The 20,459-nt window shown below is 46.2% G+C and overlaps 4 protein-coding genes across 4 annotated transcripts; 2 read left to right on the top strand and 2 right to left on the bottom strand.

Moving 5' to 3' along the window:
• Window positions 1–511: 511 nt before the first annotated feature.
• GLAREA_05424 (Transducin (heterotrimeric G protein), gamma chain) lies at window positions 512–858 on the top strand (the record flags this gene model as incomplete). The annotated part of the gene is made up of 2 exons (XM_008078713.1): window positions 512–675; window positions 738–858. The coding sequence occupies 2 exons, from the start codon at window positions 512–514 to the stop codon at window positions 856–858; spliced, it is 285 nt and encodes a 94-aa protein (XP_008076904.1).
• Window positions 859–1,166: 308 nt separating this feature from the next.
• Window positions 1,167–3,553, top strand: GLAREA_05423 (Thioredoxin-like protein; the record flags this gene model as incomplete). Its single annotated transcript, XM_008078712.1, has 4 exons — window positions 1,167–1,460; window positions 1,816–1,990; window positions 2,887–2,964; window positions 3,027–3,553. 4 exons carry the CDS (start codon window positions 1,167–1,169, stop codon window positions 3,551–3,553), a joined length of 1,074 nt encoding a protein of 357 aa, XP_008076903.1.
• A 1,342-nt stretch (window positions 3,554–4,895) lies between these two features.
• Window positions 4,896–6,081, bottom strand: GLAREA_05422 (Metallo-dependent phosphatase; the record flags this gene model as incomplete). Its single annotated transcript, XM_008078711.1, has 4 exons — window positions 4,896–4,985; window positions 5,047–5,346; window positions 5,425–5,826; window positions 5,902–6,081. The coding sequence occupies 4 exons, from the start codon at window positions 6,079–6,081 to the stop codon at window positions 4,896–4,898; spliced, it is 972 nt and encodes a 323-aa protein (XP_008076902.1).
• Window positions 6,082–10,993: 4,912 nt separating this feature from the next.
• GLAREA_05421 (L) lies at window positions 10,994–13,607 on the bottom strand (the record flags this gene model as incomplete). Its single annotated transcript, XM_008078710.1, has 2 exons — window positions 10,994–13,507; window positions 13,575–13,607. 2 exons carry the CDS (start codon window positions 13,605–13,607, stop codon window positions 10,994–10,996), a joined length of 2,547 nt encoding a protein of 848 aa, XP_008076901.1.
• Window positions 13,608–20,459: the final 6,852 nt, after the last annotated feature.

Genomic DNA, 20,459 nt, shown 5'->3' with positions numbered 1-20,459 from the left:
TGTGCGCAAACTGGGTTATTCGCATCGACCGCGTGTCCCCAGATTGTCAGGCGTATTTATGGTTGCTGAGAGTCGAAAGCGCGACGCTGGAACGTGGTCAAGATTCCTTAGACAAGCCAAGTCGAGCGAGACGAGGTTCGAACTGCGTCAGTGGTCTCTACGGACCGCCGAAGCGCGCCTGGCAAAATTGCACGCTAGGCCGGGGTCGCGCCTACCGCACCCGAGGACCCAGAAACAGAAAGCCTTCTTCCCCCAAGGGCGAACGAAGCTCACGGTCCACCGCTCCCTAATCCAACCAGCGAGCAATCTCACCCAGAATTTCGAACCTCCCCAAACCACCGGCTCATACCTGTCGCAGCAACATTTTCGAAGCTCTCATTTCCTGAACCGTCACCTATCCGCGTCGCATACTCTCGTATCAAGGTATTTGCTCGATGTTTGTTTTGCATCGGAATACAGCTGATGATATCGTGCGCAAAGCCGATTAGGAATCTCCCTCCAGGTCCTCATGATGCCTTCTGGCTACTCCTCCCGCGATGTCGGCGATCCTTCTCAGATCAAGAAGAACAAGCAGTCAATGGCCGACCTGAAGCTTCGTCGTCTCACAGAATTGAACAACCGTTTACGAGAAGATCTGGAACGCGACCGGATCCCCGTCTCGCAAGCTGCCAAAAGGTGCGTGAGCTTCGCGAAGAGGCTGAATCGGGAAATTATCATGTTGCTGACTTTTATTCCAGCATCATCTCCTACACCAGCAACACGAAAGACTTTATGGTGCCACACCTTTGGGGTTCTGTCGACAAGAGGGAGGATCCGTATGCTCCTCAACAGAGCGGAGGCTGTTGCGTCGTAATGTAAGGGCCAGCACGTACGGCGGGGCCACGAGACACCGAGTAAAAACACATAATGGCGTTAATTAGGAGTTTTGGGGATTGTCTGCGATAATACCTTCGTCGACAAGCGTTGCATCAGCGGTATAGGTGGTCACTTTGGAATGGCTGCAGTTTGCATGTAATATTTGGTGTTGCAGTAGTTATTTCCCTTCATTGTGTATAAGGATTTTTTTTACGATTAGGATTACGACGAAGGCCTTCCATACGAAGCAATTCCATATGTCAGAAGCAATTGATCCTCCCACGGTTCGATGAAATATCTCCGTTTCCTAAATGTTGATGATGGTTTGTTTGGTGCATGTTCATAGACTATTGCCGCGCGATCCACCGGTCAATTCAGTAGTGCCAATTCAAATTTCCCAATCAAGCGAGAGCGGAGATGACGAACCTTTTCAAGTCGTGAACGAAGTGACCCGTCGCAATAATCCAAAACAAACGGTTCATACTCTGTTCCATCCGTCAAACTCCACGAGAACAACTGCGTATCCAGTTGCCAATTGCATTCGTCTGCCCCTCGACTATATCAAGGAACCACCCGGCGAGCGCATCGAAGCTAGGACCGTGCAAGTTAGACTGACTGATGGAGCAATTATCACCTCCACTCCCCCGGGTCGAGATACAATTCTGCACGCAATGCAAATGGATGTTACGCGCTGCATATGTAAGTCGATCACTTTTATTAATATTAGAAGGTATTGAACTTCCCAGCCATTCCCATTGCATTCTTCTATACTTGGCTAGTCCTAGTACTTCTTGTTGTTGTTTCGCGTTCAAAGTATCATCAACAATATGTTTCCTATCTCTTACATGCATTTCACTAGATCAGGTGAGCAAGTTGCTCGGTGAAGAAAGGACATGCAGACTTCACTACCACATACTTCTCTTCTCCGTATCTTTATGATAACAACTAATTCGACCCTAGTTTGCTCAGGAACTACTATCCACTTTCTCGGACCTTGGCGAAGTTGCACTTCAACCGTCAACTGGCGGCACTTTTGTGGTCAATTTGTATCACGCATATCCAACTGGTGACGATGAAGCTGCTCCATTGCAAAAGCATCTACTATGGGACAGAAAAGCCGAAGGGGGGTTTCCTGGTACGCTAGTTGATTTCCTGTATTCTGTTAAGTTGTTTCTCTCTTCATCTTCGGGATCAAGCGTTCTGCAGATGGACTTATACCGAGTACATTCTCGTCCGAAAGTGTGTTCGCTGTCAATCATCTAGCAACTTGTCTATGCTCTATAAGTTTCAGCTACGCGAATATCTTTTTTCATTTTGTAGTTGCCCAGCCTGAAGAGCAAGTGTTCTACAATCCATAAAGGGTTGCTCGCGCCCGACACCCGCATTAGGAAAAAGAATTTCCCTCATATGATTTGCAAAATCGCACCTCGCTCACATCACTCTGGTGCGTTATCGTAACTCCTAGCTGGATCTCAAATGTGTTTCCTGCCTTGGTCTCGTTCGTAGCGAGCGATATGCTCGAGTGGTTCAGTAACTCTTAGCGCGCAGTGGAAGAACCTGAATATCTCCTGCGAGTACCTCGATCTGGCTTACAACCCTTGGCTGTGGAAATGCTCGATTGCGCAGTCTAGAATACGTGATCAATGGCTGTACATCGTAACAAGTCAACTCGGCTCGCAATTTGACGTTGCTTCGCCACGGCCCTAGAAGCTAAGTAGCTGTCTATCCACGGTTCCCAACAATGTACAAGTTTTCGCTCCGTGCTTTGTATCGTCTTCTTCGATGTAGAGGAACTCATCAAAGATCATCTATACGCCGATTAGATTCGTAAATGACATCTTTGGACGCATTGAACTATGGGTAATGGACTCCTTTACCTTCGAGCTCTCGGCCCCTAGTCCTTGCAAAGCAAACATCTAGCACAGATACTTCTTCCAATAACTTCTAGTCTTGCGTCCTGAGTCTCCTCACGACTATACTCCTGTGATGATCGGTGCATACATGAATCGCTCGCTGACCTGCTCATTCTAGAGACTAAAGAATTGAAAAGGCGCGTAAGAGATGTGATTGATCCAGCCCGAAATTTGGGTCATGTTGATGGTCATAAAAGTGCGTACTTTAAAATACACTCATTGTCCATTCTATCAGCTTCCATACTAACGGCATCTCAGAGAAACCCTCGCCATCAGCAATTCAAACAACGCAGCCTGATGCCACCCAACCGCCAGCACAGATTTCCCTCCCCGCCGCTCCAGGATTCTCAACTATCAATATCTCCGCAACCTCTGAGCCTTCGACTCCTCTTCCCCTCCCTTCCCCAATCTCACCCCTAGAAACCCACCACAGAGCAAAGAATACACACATCCCAACTCTCTCCTCCCAGTCGTCAACCTCTTCCACCGCTCCTGCTCCTTCCCCAAGGAATAATATAAACCAAAACAATGCCCATCCGCAAACTTCTACGATGGGCATCTTGCCCGTAACCGCGAGCATGGGCGAGCTAGTGATTGGCGGGCCGTCAGTAGAGAAGGAGCAGTCGGAGAGGAAGTTCACGCCTATGGATATTGATGGTAGTACAGCTATGACCTCGACCACCACCGGGACTGGCAGTGCTGATAGGAGAAAGAGTTTCAAGGACGGCGAAGCGATTGGAAACACCCATGAGGAAGAGTGTGAGGATTGTAAGGACTTGGATTGAGTGCATATAAGCAATATTTACGTTTTAAAATAGCGTCCTCGGAGGGTTCAAGAAGCCAACGAATGAGTTGTCGGGTGGGTATACGTATATTTGCTTGATATTCGTGTTATTAAGAATGGGCAAGTCTTGTTTATATGGTAAATAAATAAAGTTTTAAAATGTAGCTCATCTTCAGCCTGCCTGTTAGTTGGATCATGATGCGAAGTAATGTTGGCAATATAAGTTCTCGAAATCAGAATCCAAAAACATAAGGGTTGTTATGTCGTGCATGCGTGATCACTCCATGCTGTCAGTGAGAGAAATTTGTAGTCAAAGGATTGTAGCCAACGTGGTGAGGTTGGCAAATCAAGTACCGATTGACGTTCGTAATCTCAGTCAACGGCACTATCTCCACTCCAATAGAAAGATAAGATGTCAGCGGCAGTCAAACTTGGGAATCACCGAATGCTTTAAGCACGGGCGAGGTTGGATTTAAGGATGATACAATACTAAGGCATGGAATTCCTTCAATCTGGCCCGACATCACCTGTATTACGTTTTCAGCTTCAACGAGTTATTAGGACGATGGTATAGAAAGTTTTATCAATCACCATGGTCAAAATTCCGAGGTAGATTCTGTGGAAGCAAAAAGGGTAGTTAGCGTAAAACCAGACTACCATAAAAAAGAGAAGAGCCAACCCTTCCATTCATGTCCATCTGCAGCTCGAGACTCGGAACACAACCTCGAAAGATCACACAATTAGCACACAACCACCCAACGGTCACTATGTGCCACCATATCTTAATAATCAGGCACATCCCCAATTCATTTTCCCACCCCACTCTACTATTCTGCTCCAATCCACCACCCGCTAAAAGCCAGACCAGACGAGAAGCTACACAGACAAAGTAACATTCCGCAAAAGCAAGCCATCTTCCAACATCGTAGTCTCATATACACACGAAAGATACCACCCTGTATAAACCAATTTCAAATCGAAGAGTGCCCTAGCCCACCGTTTATTTTTGTTCTCCTTTATTCCGGTTCATGTCAATTGGAAGGTCGTGTGAGTTCGTGTCTCGCGGGTTTGGTCGTTGGTCATATTCGTAAGGTGAAAAGAGAAGTTGTGTACAAATGGATTACTTTGTCTCGAGAGGATCGTTCGGCGCAACGTAAACGCGCAAATAGGTATGTTTTGATGACGGAAAACGGTTGACTGAGATCGATGACAGGATTTCGTAAAGCTCGGTTTCGAAAAAGCGCGTTGGCGAGATATTGTCGTGGGACTCGAGTGGAAATCGCGAAAGGCATGTTTATCTGCGTCCGAACCTGCTATACACAAAGAGTTCGTAATTGTTCATCTTACTTTTTTTTCCTTGGAGGAGTGACGGGCCTGCTGGCACCAAGACCACCATAAACGTACTTTTGTTTCTTTTCCGCTGGTTTCAGAATCTAATACATAAAGTCAATAAAAGCGTTTGGAAGACGAATGAGTGTATTTTGAAGCACTGACCTGGAAGGAACATAATAAGCTTTCGTCCACGCTCATCATTGCACCAGCGTTATCAAACTCTCCGCAGTAATTGGGCGCGCTAAAGAGGGTGACTAGCTGTCGTTTGGAGAAGAATTCGTAACCGTCTTCAACGACTTGATGTGCTCGGCATATCAGATCCATATCGTGCTTTTGCAAAAATCGTGAAACGACATCGGGACCGAATGTGAATGAAACACCACGATCGTTCTCACTCCATCCGGTAATATCCTTGTCAGGATCAGACCAGAGGAGATCGCAGAGAAGACCACAGTCAGGAATCTAAATTTATCAGCAAGAGCTCAAGCCCTCTCTCAGTGCGCTAAGAGCTGGCCAGACAGGAGAGACAAAGGCACTTACATCTGTTGGTCGCATGACACGGCGGATTTGCTCCATGGAGTTCAGGTCAGGACTCAAACCACCGTGCATTGTGAAGATCTTCTCGTCAATGATAGCAGCAATAGGCAAGCAGTTAAAGCAATCGGTGAATGTCTTCCAAAGCTTAATGTTGTACCTTCTCTTGCACTCGTCGTAAAAGCCGTAGATACGGTTGATTGAGGCGCATTCATGGTTGCCACGTAAAATGAAGAAATTCTCTGGATATTTGATTTTGTACGCAAGCAAAAGGCAGATAGTCTCAAGCGACTGCTTTCCTCGATCGACATAGTCTCCTAAGAAAAGGTAGTTGGCTTCTGGGGGGAATCCACCGTATTCGAACAGGCGGAGTAGATCGTAATATTGACCGTGGATGTCACCGCATATCTAAATACATAAGAATGCGTTAGTGTGCGCCTGTAATGCAAGAGTGCTGTGGGTAGTTTAGACGGGAGTTCCTACCTTGATAGGAGCTTCAAGTTCTAGTAGAATAGGCTGCGAGATGAAAATTTCACGAGCTTTGGTGCACAGATATCGGATCTCTGCTTCCAAAAGTTGCACTTGCTTGCCAGGTCGGCTTCCTCGGACTTCCAATAGTCTATCGATAATGGAGTCGAGATCTACATCATTTTGGTCCGTCATTGCTTCAGTCCTGTCGTAGGAAGAAGTTAACGGGAAGATTTTTATATGTTTCGCAGATGACTCCGGGTTGTACCACCAACTCCTGAATTGGGTTTCGCTGTTAAGAGGGCCGTGATTCACTTCCTATTCTGAGAACGCGTAGATGTTAGTAAAACATTGGGTTGGTCGGGAGTGAGTGAAGAATTTGTTATGCTGGCTGCCAACACGCGTGAAGTTTCAAGAGACACGTACAATGAAGTGTGATCGGCCTCGTTGGGCTTTTCTGCGCAAAGCTGCGTTCGCACTGGAGCCCGCGGGATGTGTCGCCTCGAATGTTGAGCTGGAAGAAAATTGTGCGGCAGAACGCGATATCACCTCTGCGATGGAAGAGTGGTGCAGAGGGATTGTCGTCGTGGTAGAGCGGATAAGCACGGGCAACTGGGTTCAGTCACGACTCGCTGAGGTGCAAGTATGTCTTGATGTTGGGGGTGGAGGTGGAGGTGATGGTGTTGTGTTGAGGCACTCGATGCGAGGCTTCGTCGATTTTGCGTCTTAACAAGCGCGGATGTCAATACCAGATAAACGAGGTCTTCGTCTCGAGAAAATGGGAGGGTTTAAGGGCGCTGCGACGTGAACACTATCGATAAAATGCTTTCAAATGAGAGAGAGTTAGTCGACAAAGTGATTTGTTTCGCGAGCGTTGTCTACTGCGTTGGAAAAGTCAAAAAGAAGGGGGTCCCTGGTGTTTTAGATTTCTCGCGGCCAGAGGTCCCAAACTGGGCTGAAGAACGTTTGCTGGAATGCGTCGATGATTGGGGTGAGATTGACGGAATGCAAATTGAATCCCGGAAGTGTGAGTAGCAGCACAAAGGATAGCTCGATCCTGAATTATGTGCGTTCGTCGTCGTCGTCGTCGTCGATGTCGTCGATGTTGAGCGGAAGACAGCGAGCGGAGGGGGAGCAGAGCAGAGCAGGAGCATTCGGAACGAACAACGCCCTGTTGCCTCTGCTGGGGCCAAGCGGCAGCTTACCAAAAACCACAGGCGCTTTGATTACGGTGGCCGAAAAGCCGTTGGAGGTTGATATTCACCACGTTCGGAAGATACGCTACTCGAATTACAGTACATAAATTTCTCATACTTGTAGAAAAGTGAATTTAAGATGCCTTTGCATCATTCTATCTTGTTAATCATTTAATACTATACGTGTCAACTAGCTGACCGCTATTTCTTTCTCACAGCTATTTTTATTCGCAGTCTCAAGGATACTGTTATCAACTCTCTGTTATTCATTCACCACAAACTACAGCCTAACCAACACTTCGTACCTCATTTTGACCTTCATCTACTTCTCGTCAGCCCTACATGTTTCCATCCTCTGAAGGCAGCAACTTGTCTAGGCGCTTAACAAGCCTCTCAGAACCACAGCACGCTCTACCCCTATTTAAACTCTCCTCAAGCCTTGCGTTTAGCAGCGCTGCTTTCAAGCCGTCTTCTCACCAAAAATACATTCTCCTACAGCTTCTGGTAGTACACGGACTAGGAATATGCATGGAATTCTTCTGTCATACCGCAATTCGTCGTCTCTAGCCTAAAAGCGTCTCCTCTCCACAGCTTGCTCCGCAACAATACGAAATACTCATCAGCCGTACGACGTCTGAGAGCGACTGCGACTTTTGCGCAACCGGCGTGTTGCGTACTTTGGCGGGGATCGAGGGGCAAAGTTTTGCTCGCGTGTTCTGAATGAGTGGTCTGACGTTGCCAATCAAAAATGGCTCGCTTTAGCACTGGAACTATGATTCTACATTGGGTTCAACAGCTTGCTGATCAACCACGCAGCCATTATTTCCTACCTATCGTTCTTGATTTATGATTCTCAGCGACTGGGAAAATGCGAGAAAACTACTGCGATCTCTGGCGCTTTGCCTCTGGCTCAAGATCTCGGATTTTCAAGGCACAACATGACTTTCTTGTAGCCCATGAGGTCGTACGTCGTATTTGCTTCGCTGTCCCATTAATCTTGAACCATGGGGCTTTATCTTGCCTATCGGGTGTAGCTGTCTAAAGATGCAACTTTCATATTCTTATCCCTTCATTCCCTGAATTGGTCGATGTGCCTTAATGTTCTAGTGGGTAACACAATTGTCAGTCCTTTCCGCTATGAGCTGCTATACTTTTTTCAAAATTAATCTCGATCACTCAGAACGTACTCGATAAGTTTCACTGTATTTTTCTGGGAATCATCTACAGCATATATTGTGATGCTTTCAAGATGTTCAATGGGACTCACACTTCCATGGCAAACAGAAATATCAACATTAAGTGCGATTTTGCTTTTAGCAATATACGGTCCTTAACAAGAGAACTCTCAATGCTAAAGTAGCAGTAGCTGATCTTCTTGCCGAGAGTGACTCTTTTATGATCTACTGCGTTATTAAATGGCTTTTGTCACGGCTCTTTCAGTCAGAGGCTCGAGAGATACACTTATAATTCTCAGATATGTCCAAACTTTGTCTCTGGTTACTTATCGCTTCTGTCCAGTATGGGGAGACTAGTTAACAATTTAAAAAGTCCACATCACACTTTCTTCGTTTCCATGGTTGTGCGCCTAAAAGGCAACCAAAATGACTTAGTAGCCTAGATCTCATGCTGCTCCGCTTAATCCTTCATAAAAGAAAACCACAACTTCTCAAATTCAATCACACGCTTGGAGCTAGACGTTGGTGACCTCAATCACCCCTCTCAAATTTCTTGTTGGATACTTATGCTGTTTGCCCTTCAGCCAGCTATATCATGTTCCTTAATTTTGGTAAGAGACTCTCTGGTTCAGCCCAGAGTCCGCTGTCAGGTATGAAGGTGTCTCTCTAACATTCACATGCGAGATTGATGCCATTTAATAATGCCGCCTGATTTGTCTATAGTTTGATAACGTATCTATAACAGCAGTTGATGTGAAATCAAAGTCTTAATCTCCCCCCATTAATTGACGAAGCAGGCATGGAGCTTCGAGCTTTTGTGGCTCTCATTGATTCAAAACATATGCTTTGTAATAGAAAGAATAGATGAGTTTTCTTGAACAAAACAGTTTATTATACTCAGCCAGCAAATACCATTATAAAGGAAATACAAGGCAGATCAAACAATAGTTGTAAATGACTCGTGTATCAATTAAGCTCTTCGTCATTCACGAACTCTGAATCGTCAGATAATTGGTTCAGAGCATACGGTTTCCAGAAATCTCGCTGACGTGTGAATCCGTGAAGCAAATGGATTTTACGATTGACAGCTCACAGTCGCTCGAGAAGGTCGATTGTTTATACAATCAAAAGGATGAGAGTATTCCCGTTGACGATCAGTCCTGGAATTTCACTCCCGATTTTACAGAAAGTCGGACCAGAAGGCTTGTTATATTATATTGAATTGATGCTTTTGTTGTGCTGGCGTATTACTAGGGCAAACATGTTATCGTAAGAATCGTTCGATTGGATTGGAAACCATGTTTAGGTTTCATTGTGAGGTGTGAAGGAATTGGCCTCTAGTGTCTAGTCATTGACCAAGATTTCAGCTGTATGAAGTGGAAGAGAAACCTAGAGAACAGCCGTTCCCGCAAACAACATCTCACGGTCACCTTGTCCAGAGAGCGTCGCACTTAACATTGGTCATGCTGACAAAACTCAAATGGCTTAATACGCAAGTTGAGTTATCAGCGAAAGAGTGTTTGTTCTTTAAAGACACATCTAAACTCCTCTTACCTCATTGACTAAACGTAACTCATCTCATCGTCAAATGATATTGTGCCATAACTCAGCCACCGACTCTATTGAAGCCCTCATAGGATATGGAAGCGAAGACTTTCAAGCCACTGATTCTTCAATGGAAAGCTTTTGTGTTTTCATGATCAACTCACTCTGAAAAATTGTGTGTGACGCAACGCTGATGGGCGGATACCTTTTATCTTTTACATCATGCTACGCATAGACGGAGTGAAGTGAAACATCGAAAAATATACGGTTACCATCATGCTAGATTGACTACGAAGCAGAATTGAATCTCATACGTGAGTAAAGAGTAAGGCAATCTAACCATTGGAAAGTCTCACAGCGAAAGGATGAGTTATTTCAAAGCGTTCAAAGTGTGTATATCATTATGCCAGCCAGCCAACCCCAATCCCATCCATACCCTCCAGCTCGTCCGTGCAAGCCAAGGACCATAATACCAAAAAGAAAGAATGCTCCTCTGATGCAATTTACAAACAAACAAATAATGCCAAAGACTATGAGATCTCATCGTCCTCGTACCGCCCCTATGACAAAAACACCAACGCCATGAATCTCCTAACCCTAGCCAACCTTTAAAAGCTTGAAAAAATAATACCACTGGTAGAGTAGAGTAGAGTCCCATATTTTACAAAGAGGAGAAATTCTTTGTTCAACATGCTGAACCCCAGCCTCCATTCTGATTTCATCACACCTCACAAAAATAAAGATCTAATACCCTCAATCATCTAACAGAGAAATCGCAGATGAAGCAATCTCCTCATCCATAAGAGGAAAATAAAATGTCATGACTCCGAAGAAGTTTGGAAATGTTTCGAAATTTCGACATAATGACCCGGCCGTTACCTGTACGCTATGCTATGCATTTAAGTGACGAAGTTGAAATTTTCCGACCACAATGCGGAATGATGGAAGTGTTTATGCCGAGAAATGCAAAATAATATGCGTTTTCGAAGATAATAGAACTGACAAGACAAGAGCCTACTTTAGGCTCGATGAAACCAAGGGTATCAAAAACGACGGTTTCCAAATCGCTCCTCGAATTGCTCACGTCATGACCCTGTCCCTTGCCTCTTTCCGCCGCGGGGTTGGCGCATATCCATCCATTTGCGGTAATGATTGTTTTTTAAATATTACGTCTGACGAATGCCAAATATTTCATCCAAGTGTTCGACCACTATGTATCGTTTGCTGACTGTTGGCCCGAGTTGTGGCTGGACTAGGTCGAATTGTATTCGGCGGAGCAAAGTCTGCAACGGTGAATCCTTGAGACTGCGAATTCTTCTGGGTTTCCCAACCTTCCTCACTCAGCACACTGAGCCATCCGTTGGGAACTTCATTTCGAAGCGCTTCCAACTTCTTTCTATACATCTCACCACCAACTTTCCAGTCTTGTGAATCTTTGGGGTTCTGACCTTTCACAACAGGAGCCTCGTAGGCCTTCGTCTGGACAGGGGCTAACTGAGGTACGCCTGAAGTATCTATCCTCGGCACGTCGGCTTGTGTCTGTCTCTGACGAGGTTCCGGGGCTATGTACGATGAGACGGTTCGAGGAGAGGGTTCAGGACTAGCTTCGTAGCCACTATCAACCGGAGCAGGCGGGGGTGATGTATCTTCCATCGAGAACCGAACCGTTTGTGGCTGTTTAGTTGGCGAGGTATCTGAGGTTGACAGATCCACGATCCTCCGCTTCGGCGTCCTTCTTCGCCCACCACTAGATGCAGTGTTCACCTCGCTATGTGTGGCTGCTGGTCGAGGCCTATCCTTTCGGAGGACTGTTGGCTCTTGGGTTGCCGGATAGTCGATAATTGGTTTGCTAACCTCGACCGAGTTCAAACCATAATCTGGGACTGACCTTACGACAGGAACGTTTACTCGTTCGGCCGCACGTTCCACCAAATGACGCCTCTCGCTATAGCCAGGAGCATAAGTATCGATAAGAATATCCTCCGTATATCCGGGGGTTTTTCTGAAAAGATTAAAAATGGTAACACGGTAACTACCATGTGTCTTGACAAATGGATTGCCTGTCACCCAGATTTCTCTGAGCTCTGGAATGCCTGTCAGTCTTGCTAACTCTGTTGGATCTGTCATCTTGTTGTCTCTTAGATCAAGTCTTTCAAGTGGGTAAAGCCGTTCAACCCCGGCAATAGAAATCAATCGATTCGAACGGAGATTCAGAGCAGATATGGCAGGAAGAGGGTTTCGAGTAAGAGAATGTAGAGATTCAATCATGCAATTTGACAAGTTCAGAGCGCGCAGAGCAGTCAAAGAAGCAAGACAGTCCGGAATCTGTACGAAAAGATTCGAAGACAAGTCGAGAGAATGTAGTGTATTTGCGAGTGGTGCCAAACTAGCCGCAGATATTGTTGTGAGACCATTATCCGCGAGACTAAGATGTTTGAGAAACCTCCACTTTGATGATGGTAGTACACCCATAGAGAGGAGATTTGAAGAGCTGCCACGGGAATTGTGCCATCCGTCTGACATGCTCGAATGCGAGCTTCCAGATCCTGACCTCTTCACTTTGTACGACCCCCTCAGATGCCCATGTGCTGAACCGGTTCGTGAGCTATTTGGCCTCATAGGAGAGTTGCTTCTAGGGCGTGACTTCTTGGGCGATTTCGCGCCATCGGAGCCAGACCGTACGAGTGATGCATTCCTCGAATTCATCTCCTCTTCGATGTGTGCTCGCTGGTCAGGAGATCCGGGTGCAGAATTGGACTTCACTAATTCGGCATGCGGAATTGTAGGACTTCTTTTGGGGCTGGCCGGTGCAGCCCAGGTAGAGGTAGGAGACATTTGGGCTTTCGAAGAACGGCGCCGTCGCTTATCCATGTCGTCAAGCACAATATTTATGAGTAAATCTGCTGGATCATCAATAGATGCACGCTTGACCGTCAATGATCTCAGTTGTTCTGCAAGTCGGTCCCATCCAAAGAATTGCCGGAAATCAATGTCGCTAATCTCGAGAGCACTGATGTTCTTGAATGCATATAGTGGGACTGCTGAGTCGAATGGGAACTCTTCAAAACCCTCGATGAGTCGTGCTCGGCGATCGGGTGCAAGTCGAAGACAGGGAATTTTGGTGAAGGCCGAGTAAAGGTATTTGAGATCTGCTTCAATGGCCGCTTTCTGTTTTTCAGTTCGTGCTGCGGCGCCGCCGGATCCAAGGCCAAAGTTTGACCATAAACTTGTCATGCCCGACATTACACTTCTAACGCTAGAAACCGAGTGGATGGATGCATTATCAGAGCTACGACCTTTCGGCCGTTGAGATTGACCTAAGAAAGACACATAATTTGCTGAGGTGGTGTCCGCATGTAAATTCTCCAGCCGGACGTTCATAGGACCTACAGTTATGCCAAGGTCCTCGAACCGAGACAACAGGTAAAACAGGTGATGGGGTGTGAGAGCCAATTTTGCAGGCTTGATATTATGTGAGGCGAACGTCAGGTATGGGAGGGAAAGGGCGGCTGCGAGGGTACTCGAGGTAGTGGCAGATGAAGCTGAATTTGGAGGATTCGTCACAGTAGGCGACGGTGGAACGACAGGACTTCCCACTGCTCCAGACACGCCCTGAGCCAAAGCATTTTTTGGTGTCTGTTGTCGGCGTAACTGAAGAGCGTTTGCCAGTGCCTTTTCGTGTGTCCGTACAAAGTGGGCGAGGTTCTACAGAACAAAAGTGGTCAGTTATGCGTGATGCCAGGCAGATAAGGCCTTTCAGAGCTCGACATACCTTTATGAAGAACTGCCCGTCCTCGGTGTCCATCATTGAGGATACATAGGGCTATCGTGATCTTGAAGAAGAAAGGTAGCGCTCCCCACTGACAGCAGGTTCGTGGTAAAAATGGCAACAGGTTGCCTTGTACGTCGCGGGTCCTCGTGGCGGTTGTACGACCCGACGGGCGAGCAAGTTGAGCGGTCTATCTGTAACACCACATTAGCGTTTAACCTCACCGTGTTTAACATTACAGAAAAGAAGTGATAGGATTTTGCTGCCTCTCAGTCGTAGGAGGTGATTTCCGCAACAGTCTCCCCTTCCATTCAAGTCCTTTTCGGTGGCTGGACCCTCGACACCACGGCTAGATGCATATCGAAGGCTGGTGCGATTTGCAACGCACGTCGAATGCAGGGTGAAAAGACAAAGGTCAAGGCTGTACATACCACTTCTTCGTCTTCTTCGTCTCTTCGTCTCTCCCTCTTCTATTAGCGACACTCTACCACCACTATCCGGAAGGCTGACGCAAAGGAAGATGGCGCTGGGCACCGGAACAACCTCCACACACTCGAAGCACTGGAAGAACAGAAAGGTCTCTCGACGACGAGGGACCGACGATGCAGTTATGAGAGAGCGACGGGGACTCGTCTGAAAGAATTCTGCCGCCGCTATGTCGCGATCTGTGTGCGGGCCAATAGTGGAGTTGGAAGGAAATATGTTCTGTATGTATTTGCATGCGGGCTGTCTGCAACAGCGGTGTCGGTCTTCTCGTTCGTCCAAATCTCTTGGTCTGCAGGACGGCCACGGCCAGGATCCTCCCCACTCTGCAAGGATGTAATGCGTGAAGGGTGCGACGGCCCTGTCAACGACCGTGGTCAGGAAGCAGATGGTCTCAACTATTCGGGCCTTGACTGGAGCAAGACTTTGGCACGATGGGTGCGCTCCGGGATCGTGACGACAGTATGAAGTATAAGAAGGCTGTGGGTTGATTGAGGGAAGCAGACTAGTTCTACGTTGGCAGTGGAGGAGGAGGACGCCGGGAGCGGGCGCAAAAGAGAAAGGTAGGTAAACAGTGGAAATAAATTATATAGAGCAGCAGATGCAAGTAAAGCAACGATCGAGGGCTGAATGGCGTCTCAGGCGCGGACACGGGCGATATGTTTTGTGTATGGCTGGAGTCGCTGGGCGAATGTTGTTGTTTGATTTGGGTAGCGCTGGGGAAGCAATTTCGGGCCCAAGTCTGTGCGAGACTGGCGGCTCGAGGGGGAAAGTCGGCTGAGAATAATCTGTAAGGTTACTGTATCGAGAATGATCTTGCAGCGCGACGGTAGCAGGATGATATTTCGGTGACGCGATTGATGTGCGAAATGACAGTCGTGGGTAAAGTCGTCGAGGAGTGTTGGAGTTGGGTGTAGCTGGTGTAGGTAAAAAAAAGTCATCAGACTTTGGCGAAGTCAACGGAGCAGACGCAGTCGGGTCACGATTCACGATGGCGGGGTGCTAAATCGGACGGTACGAGTACGGAGATACTTGACTGTCCTCTCGGCTACAGGACGGTACACCACCGGGATGGAAGAGTGAGACAAATGCAAGCAGATAGAGTGATGATAGCCTTTAGACACATTCCATTGAGCAGGACCTAGTACTTACGCTTATTGTATGAAGTCAGCAGCCAAGAGATCAACAGCAGAGAAGATAACGATCAAGTACCGGCCGTACAGATGCGATGTTTGACTATCACACCCCACCCTCCACCACAACCTTAAGGAGTACCTAGGTGCCAACAGGAATACCAATTCAACCGTCCATGTCAATGATCGCTTCTACTCTGATACAACAAAGTATAGATCGACTGCGATCTTCTTTCATCGTCTGCATTGTGCCCTTCATCGGTTTATCTCAACATTCGCGACCAATGGCTGATGTTTTGTCTCGACTCATTTCTTCCCCTCCAAAGCCATGTCCTATCAATGCCCCTCCATCGTCTCCGATTCAACAACACCAAGGAGATTCTCTCTGCGTGCATCATGCCTTCTCACATTCTCGCATGGGTCCATGTGTATTCAGAAAGCTCTCCCAGAGTAGGACGATACCCGGCCCTAGTCGCCGGCAGGGTTGCATCCCACTCTGTCCCTCTCATCCAGTTGCCCTCATTCTCAAGGGTCCATCGCTGCTTTCACTGGAGGGAAGGACCATCATTGGTGCTCTGACTTTCCTGCAGGATCGTGAAATAATAATAATAACCTCAATCTCAGTCCACTCCTCGAAACGGCAAGACTAATTCCTCCAAATCTGATGGAGCTTTCTGCGCCTTCAAACAATTGCCATCATTGACCTACAATTGGTACAGGATTTTAACATCAAACTCACGTTGGTTACACGAACACATAGACATGCTTTTATTCGGCAGAGGAGCCGCGGATGACCTTGAACCAGGAATTCGAAACGACAACATCTCAATCTCTCGTGACTCGGAGCCAGGGCGACACGCGTTGGAGCTAACCTTGGAATCCAATCATGAACACCATCTTTTGTCCTCTGGCACACGGCCAATGATCATGGCCAAATAAATCTTATTTTCCAATCACTCACTCATGCTTGCTCTATTCCAACAAGTAGGTTTAACGGTTTAACCTCACGGTTATTGGCGGCGCAAAGCTCAGGGAAATCGTCACTTGTAACTGGATGAGCCAATGCACACGTTGACTCAACTCATCAAATGCTAACAAATTGCCGTAGAGATGCTTAAAAATTCTCTATCCATGCGCGAAGACTTTGTCTGCAGCATTAGACTTACTGTACCGTAACATTAGGGGACTTTATTTTATTAGTATCGAAACCCACGAGACTGCATATGCGAGACTGCAGGCATCCGTTCTTCTCAATATCTCACTTACAGTATATACTAAGAGAACAGCCAGGCTGAATACGCCAAAGGAACCAACAGCATAAGTCAATCTGCAATGGAAGACGAATCCTACCACAACCCACTTCACCGCTTCGAAAGGAACAATGTATCAACACCACCACCACCACTCTTTCGCCACAATCGGAAACTCACATGCATCGATCCGTCCTAGACAAGAATCTCCCCATCTACAGTCTCACACACACACAATTGCAAATATGCTTACTCCAGTCTGTCACATTATCAGCTACCCGTACAAGACAAGGCTCAATCTCGTGCTCCCATCAAATGGAACCCCACCAATCCGAGTACTCCTAGCTGTGCACCACACATTTGAGAATTGCCTTGACTCAGCGAGCGAAGCTGATTAAATGTTCCACTTTCTTGGCCTGAGAGGGCGTTGGCTTACGAGCACGACTGGCTGAACATCAATAATGCACCAAGCGCGTCTAAGGACGCAGAGTCGAAAGGCAACTACCTACGGTGTACCCCATCATGGGGGCAATTTTTTCCTGAATAGCGACAGTGACGCCAACTTGCAGTGTCGCTCCGTTCTCATTCGACAATTGCATTGCATAGGTTTGTGCTATGTGGCCCTCCGCACTACCTGCGGGTTCTCCTGCATGTGCAAAGGGCTTGGATTGGATCATAAGACACGCTTAAGGTGGGAATCATTTGAAAACATCTGTTCTGTGTGGGGTTTGCCCGGTCAATCTGAGGCAAAACTCCTTGATTGTAAACAGGTGATTCTGTTTGTATCTGAGATTACACTGGCAATAGCGGCAGCGTTCGGCATTTCCGGCACGTAGGTTTTAGTATTCTTGACAAGAGAACGATAGCGGCGACAAACACAGAATTTCGGAGGAAGATGGAGCCTCCTGTGGTGCTGCCGTCCAGAGTTGCAATCCATGAAATGGCGACACCACGATATCTTCATTTTTCGAAAATCGGGAGCGGTGAGGGGTTTGGAGGGGTAAAAATGGCTTGCAAAGACGACCCCCAATCTTCGAATTCATGCAACCGAGGAAACTTTAAAGATTATCAAGAAGGACTTTGAGCCGTGCGCACAAGTTGTGCAACCATCACGCTTCGAGGATGCACATCACCGTGATCCTTGACTGCGGTAGGTGCGCTTCATCTAGGAAATCATCCGAAGCAATGCCCGCATTGGTCACACTGAAGTGTTATTGTTTCGTTTCTAAGCATGAGAGGCAAAACGCCGTCAGCGAATCCTACCGATGTACGACGCAGCTACCATGGGTTTGTCTTCTTCACCGACTGTTTCACGGGATCAAAGATTGAACGACAATGTTGATGATAACCCAGTCGGGCATTTGAACAGCTTTGCCAATATGCTATAATTGCATCTAGAGACAAGGGAAGCTATGATTGGAAGACCATTGGTAAAGCAGTTAACTCACCGTGCGGTTATATACAAGTAGGCATGGAAATGGCTTGAGCTAGTACTTGTCAAAATGCCCCCCACTCGATCTTGGATATGCGGCCAAGTCACGTTTGGAGATCTCTTCGAAAACAACCTCAGCGATTCCGGGGAACGTACGAAATAGTGGAGTCAAGAACATCCTGGCAAGCTCTACTCCGGGCTTTGTCCCATATCAGGTATCTGTTATACGTACTTGTATTATACTTTTGGGACGTGGCAGATTGTTCAGGGTTTATGCTACTTGATAGTACTGGTAAAATTCTCGAGGAGACGACGACGTATCATTGTAAGTGCCGTTATTCCTCTTTCCCGAGAATGTTATTGCGTCACCTGTCCTCGAATTTGAATAGGGTTCTCTGGTATGTCGGTAGAAGAAGACGGACTAGCCTATTTGCTTTCTACGATACCCACTGTGGGCGCAGAAGAAATGTCCGTATACGAGCGCTATCGTCAAGATTGTACAAGATCCAAGGTTTTCGGATTCATAGGACGGGCCTATTACACAAATGATGTGCTGAGATTTCAAAGTGGATTAAACAATTCCATTGTTTCCATTATTGCTACTATGTTCTCAAATATAATGATGAAGTAAACGAATGTCAACTCCCATGGCCGAATAGAGGCTGGCTTTATAATTGCTGTTATTCATGAAATCCTCCGAAGATACTACGGCAGAATTCTTACCTTTTTATCACAGAATGCTTAATAGAGTCAGGTTCACGTTTTTGGTTATTCTCTCACTTCCTTATGTTGTTCTTGGAGCAAGACTTGTCATATCACGAACTCCTCCTTATCAAGTAATTGACGGAATTTCTCGCATCTGAGCAGTAACATCTCACCAACAAAATGGCAAGTTTACTTGATTCGTCGTCGCAAAAGTAGTTTAATAAAATGGTCTGTAATACTTCAATCTCTTCTTGGCTATAACTACGATGGTAATAGAATGAGAGCTGCAATATCTTGCGGGAACAGCAGTGCAAAATTAAGCGAACTTGAAAAGGGGGAGCGCCTTGATACTTCTCAGTTTTGCAACCTTGCTACGTTTCGCTTAAGGACCCAGAGTGTTTTGGGTGTTAATTAACGTTGTTGGATCTCAAGGCTATTCCAAGCGGTGAAAGTCCTACTGGTGATAGTCCGGCTGTGGCCAGAGTAAATAGAATACTCATCCAAGCGAGACAGCTAGATACTCGTTTTTTCGCAATTCCTGTCATGGACCTAGTTGATTCGTCCAAGCTTGGAATGATCCAAAAATTTGCTAATCCGAATAATCTTTCTTTTCTGACTTTCCTCTGATAAAGTTAGTCATTTCCATACCTTGCTGAACAAGTTTCTCATCTACCGGCATAATCACAACACAGTACAATCTTCATTCTGATGCTTAGGATCAAAAGAACAGAGAAGTCTGTGACCCTTAAGCAACGGAAAGTAATTCACTGTCTCTACAGCTCCCATGAGAAGATCCCATCATGACATGATAGCTACCTATAATATCTATCGTTTCCAGAAACCCCGAAAGGGGTTAAATTAAGCGAGGTGTGCGAAATGTGTTCTGTTCACTTACCTACCTTAGCAATCTTGATTGCTACACATCTCTCCAAACGGGAAGGTGTTCTTAGAAAGTTGACACCTTTCCTTTTGCGCTTCTTACTGGCTTCAAGTAGAGACAGGCGTTTGAAGACCACCCGATAGTCACTTAGCGAGTCCAAAAACGGATATACAGACACCACTTACGACGTGTCACATATCCTTCTCAGACGTGATCATCGGAGTGCGCTTACCTCAGATAGTCTCTGGATGAATCTGCTAACTGACATATATACAAGTTTAGTCAGATACCTCACAGTATATCAAGCTTTGGAAAAGCGTATTTCCTATTGTTTCTACCCACAAGTGCTTGAATCCAGTGAACTTGATTCAAGAAAGGTCAACGTAAAGTCGCTACTTTAACGCAGGATTCTTTCTACTAGTTCTGTAATTGAAATCTGTTAAGATCTATGTTACTTGCCAGACAGTCCGAACTGGCAATGGTCTTGTGATGATGAAGTTCCATACATTATTAGAGTAATGTTAACCATTGAGCACAACTAAATTATGACTTTAAGACGCTTATGATACGTTTTTCTAAAATTACATCTCAGGTCAAGGATATTGACCATGCTGCATTGAGAAACTCACCGAATACAATACTGCCGATTTGTTTTGGTACAACTCTTATACTAAGCGAGGCTTAGAGTGGCATCTTGAATAGTGTTTGTATTCGTTCATGAACGTGGTCTCGAGGACATAAAAGATGCTGAGTTGGGTAAGAAGTGAAGACTCGAGAGTTCGGTAAAGAGATGTGTGTATGGTTACGGTATGCTTAAGTGGAAAATCGATGGGCTAAAACGACAATTAAGCTTAGAATCACGAATCCGCCCAGATTTTAAAAAACAAGTCAAGGTGCTTGGTTGAAAAACAGCTCGTCACGTCACGGTACTTCTAAATTGAAGATTGAGATTTCGGAATTGGTCCAGATGTATACCATCTTAGTATCGTACACGACGTCAAGCTA

The sequence above is a fragment of the Glarea lozoyensis genome (genome assembly GCF_000409485.1).
Source record: "Glarea lozoyensis ATCC 20868 chromosome Unknown GLAREA10, whole genome shotgun sequence".
NCBI lineage: Eukaryota > Fungi > Ascomycota > Leotiomycetes > Helotiales > Helotiaceae > Glarea > Glarea lozoyensis.
Note: the sequence above shows the minus strand (reverse complement) of the source record. Positions and strands in the feature narration are given on the sequence as shown.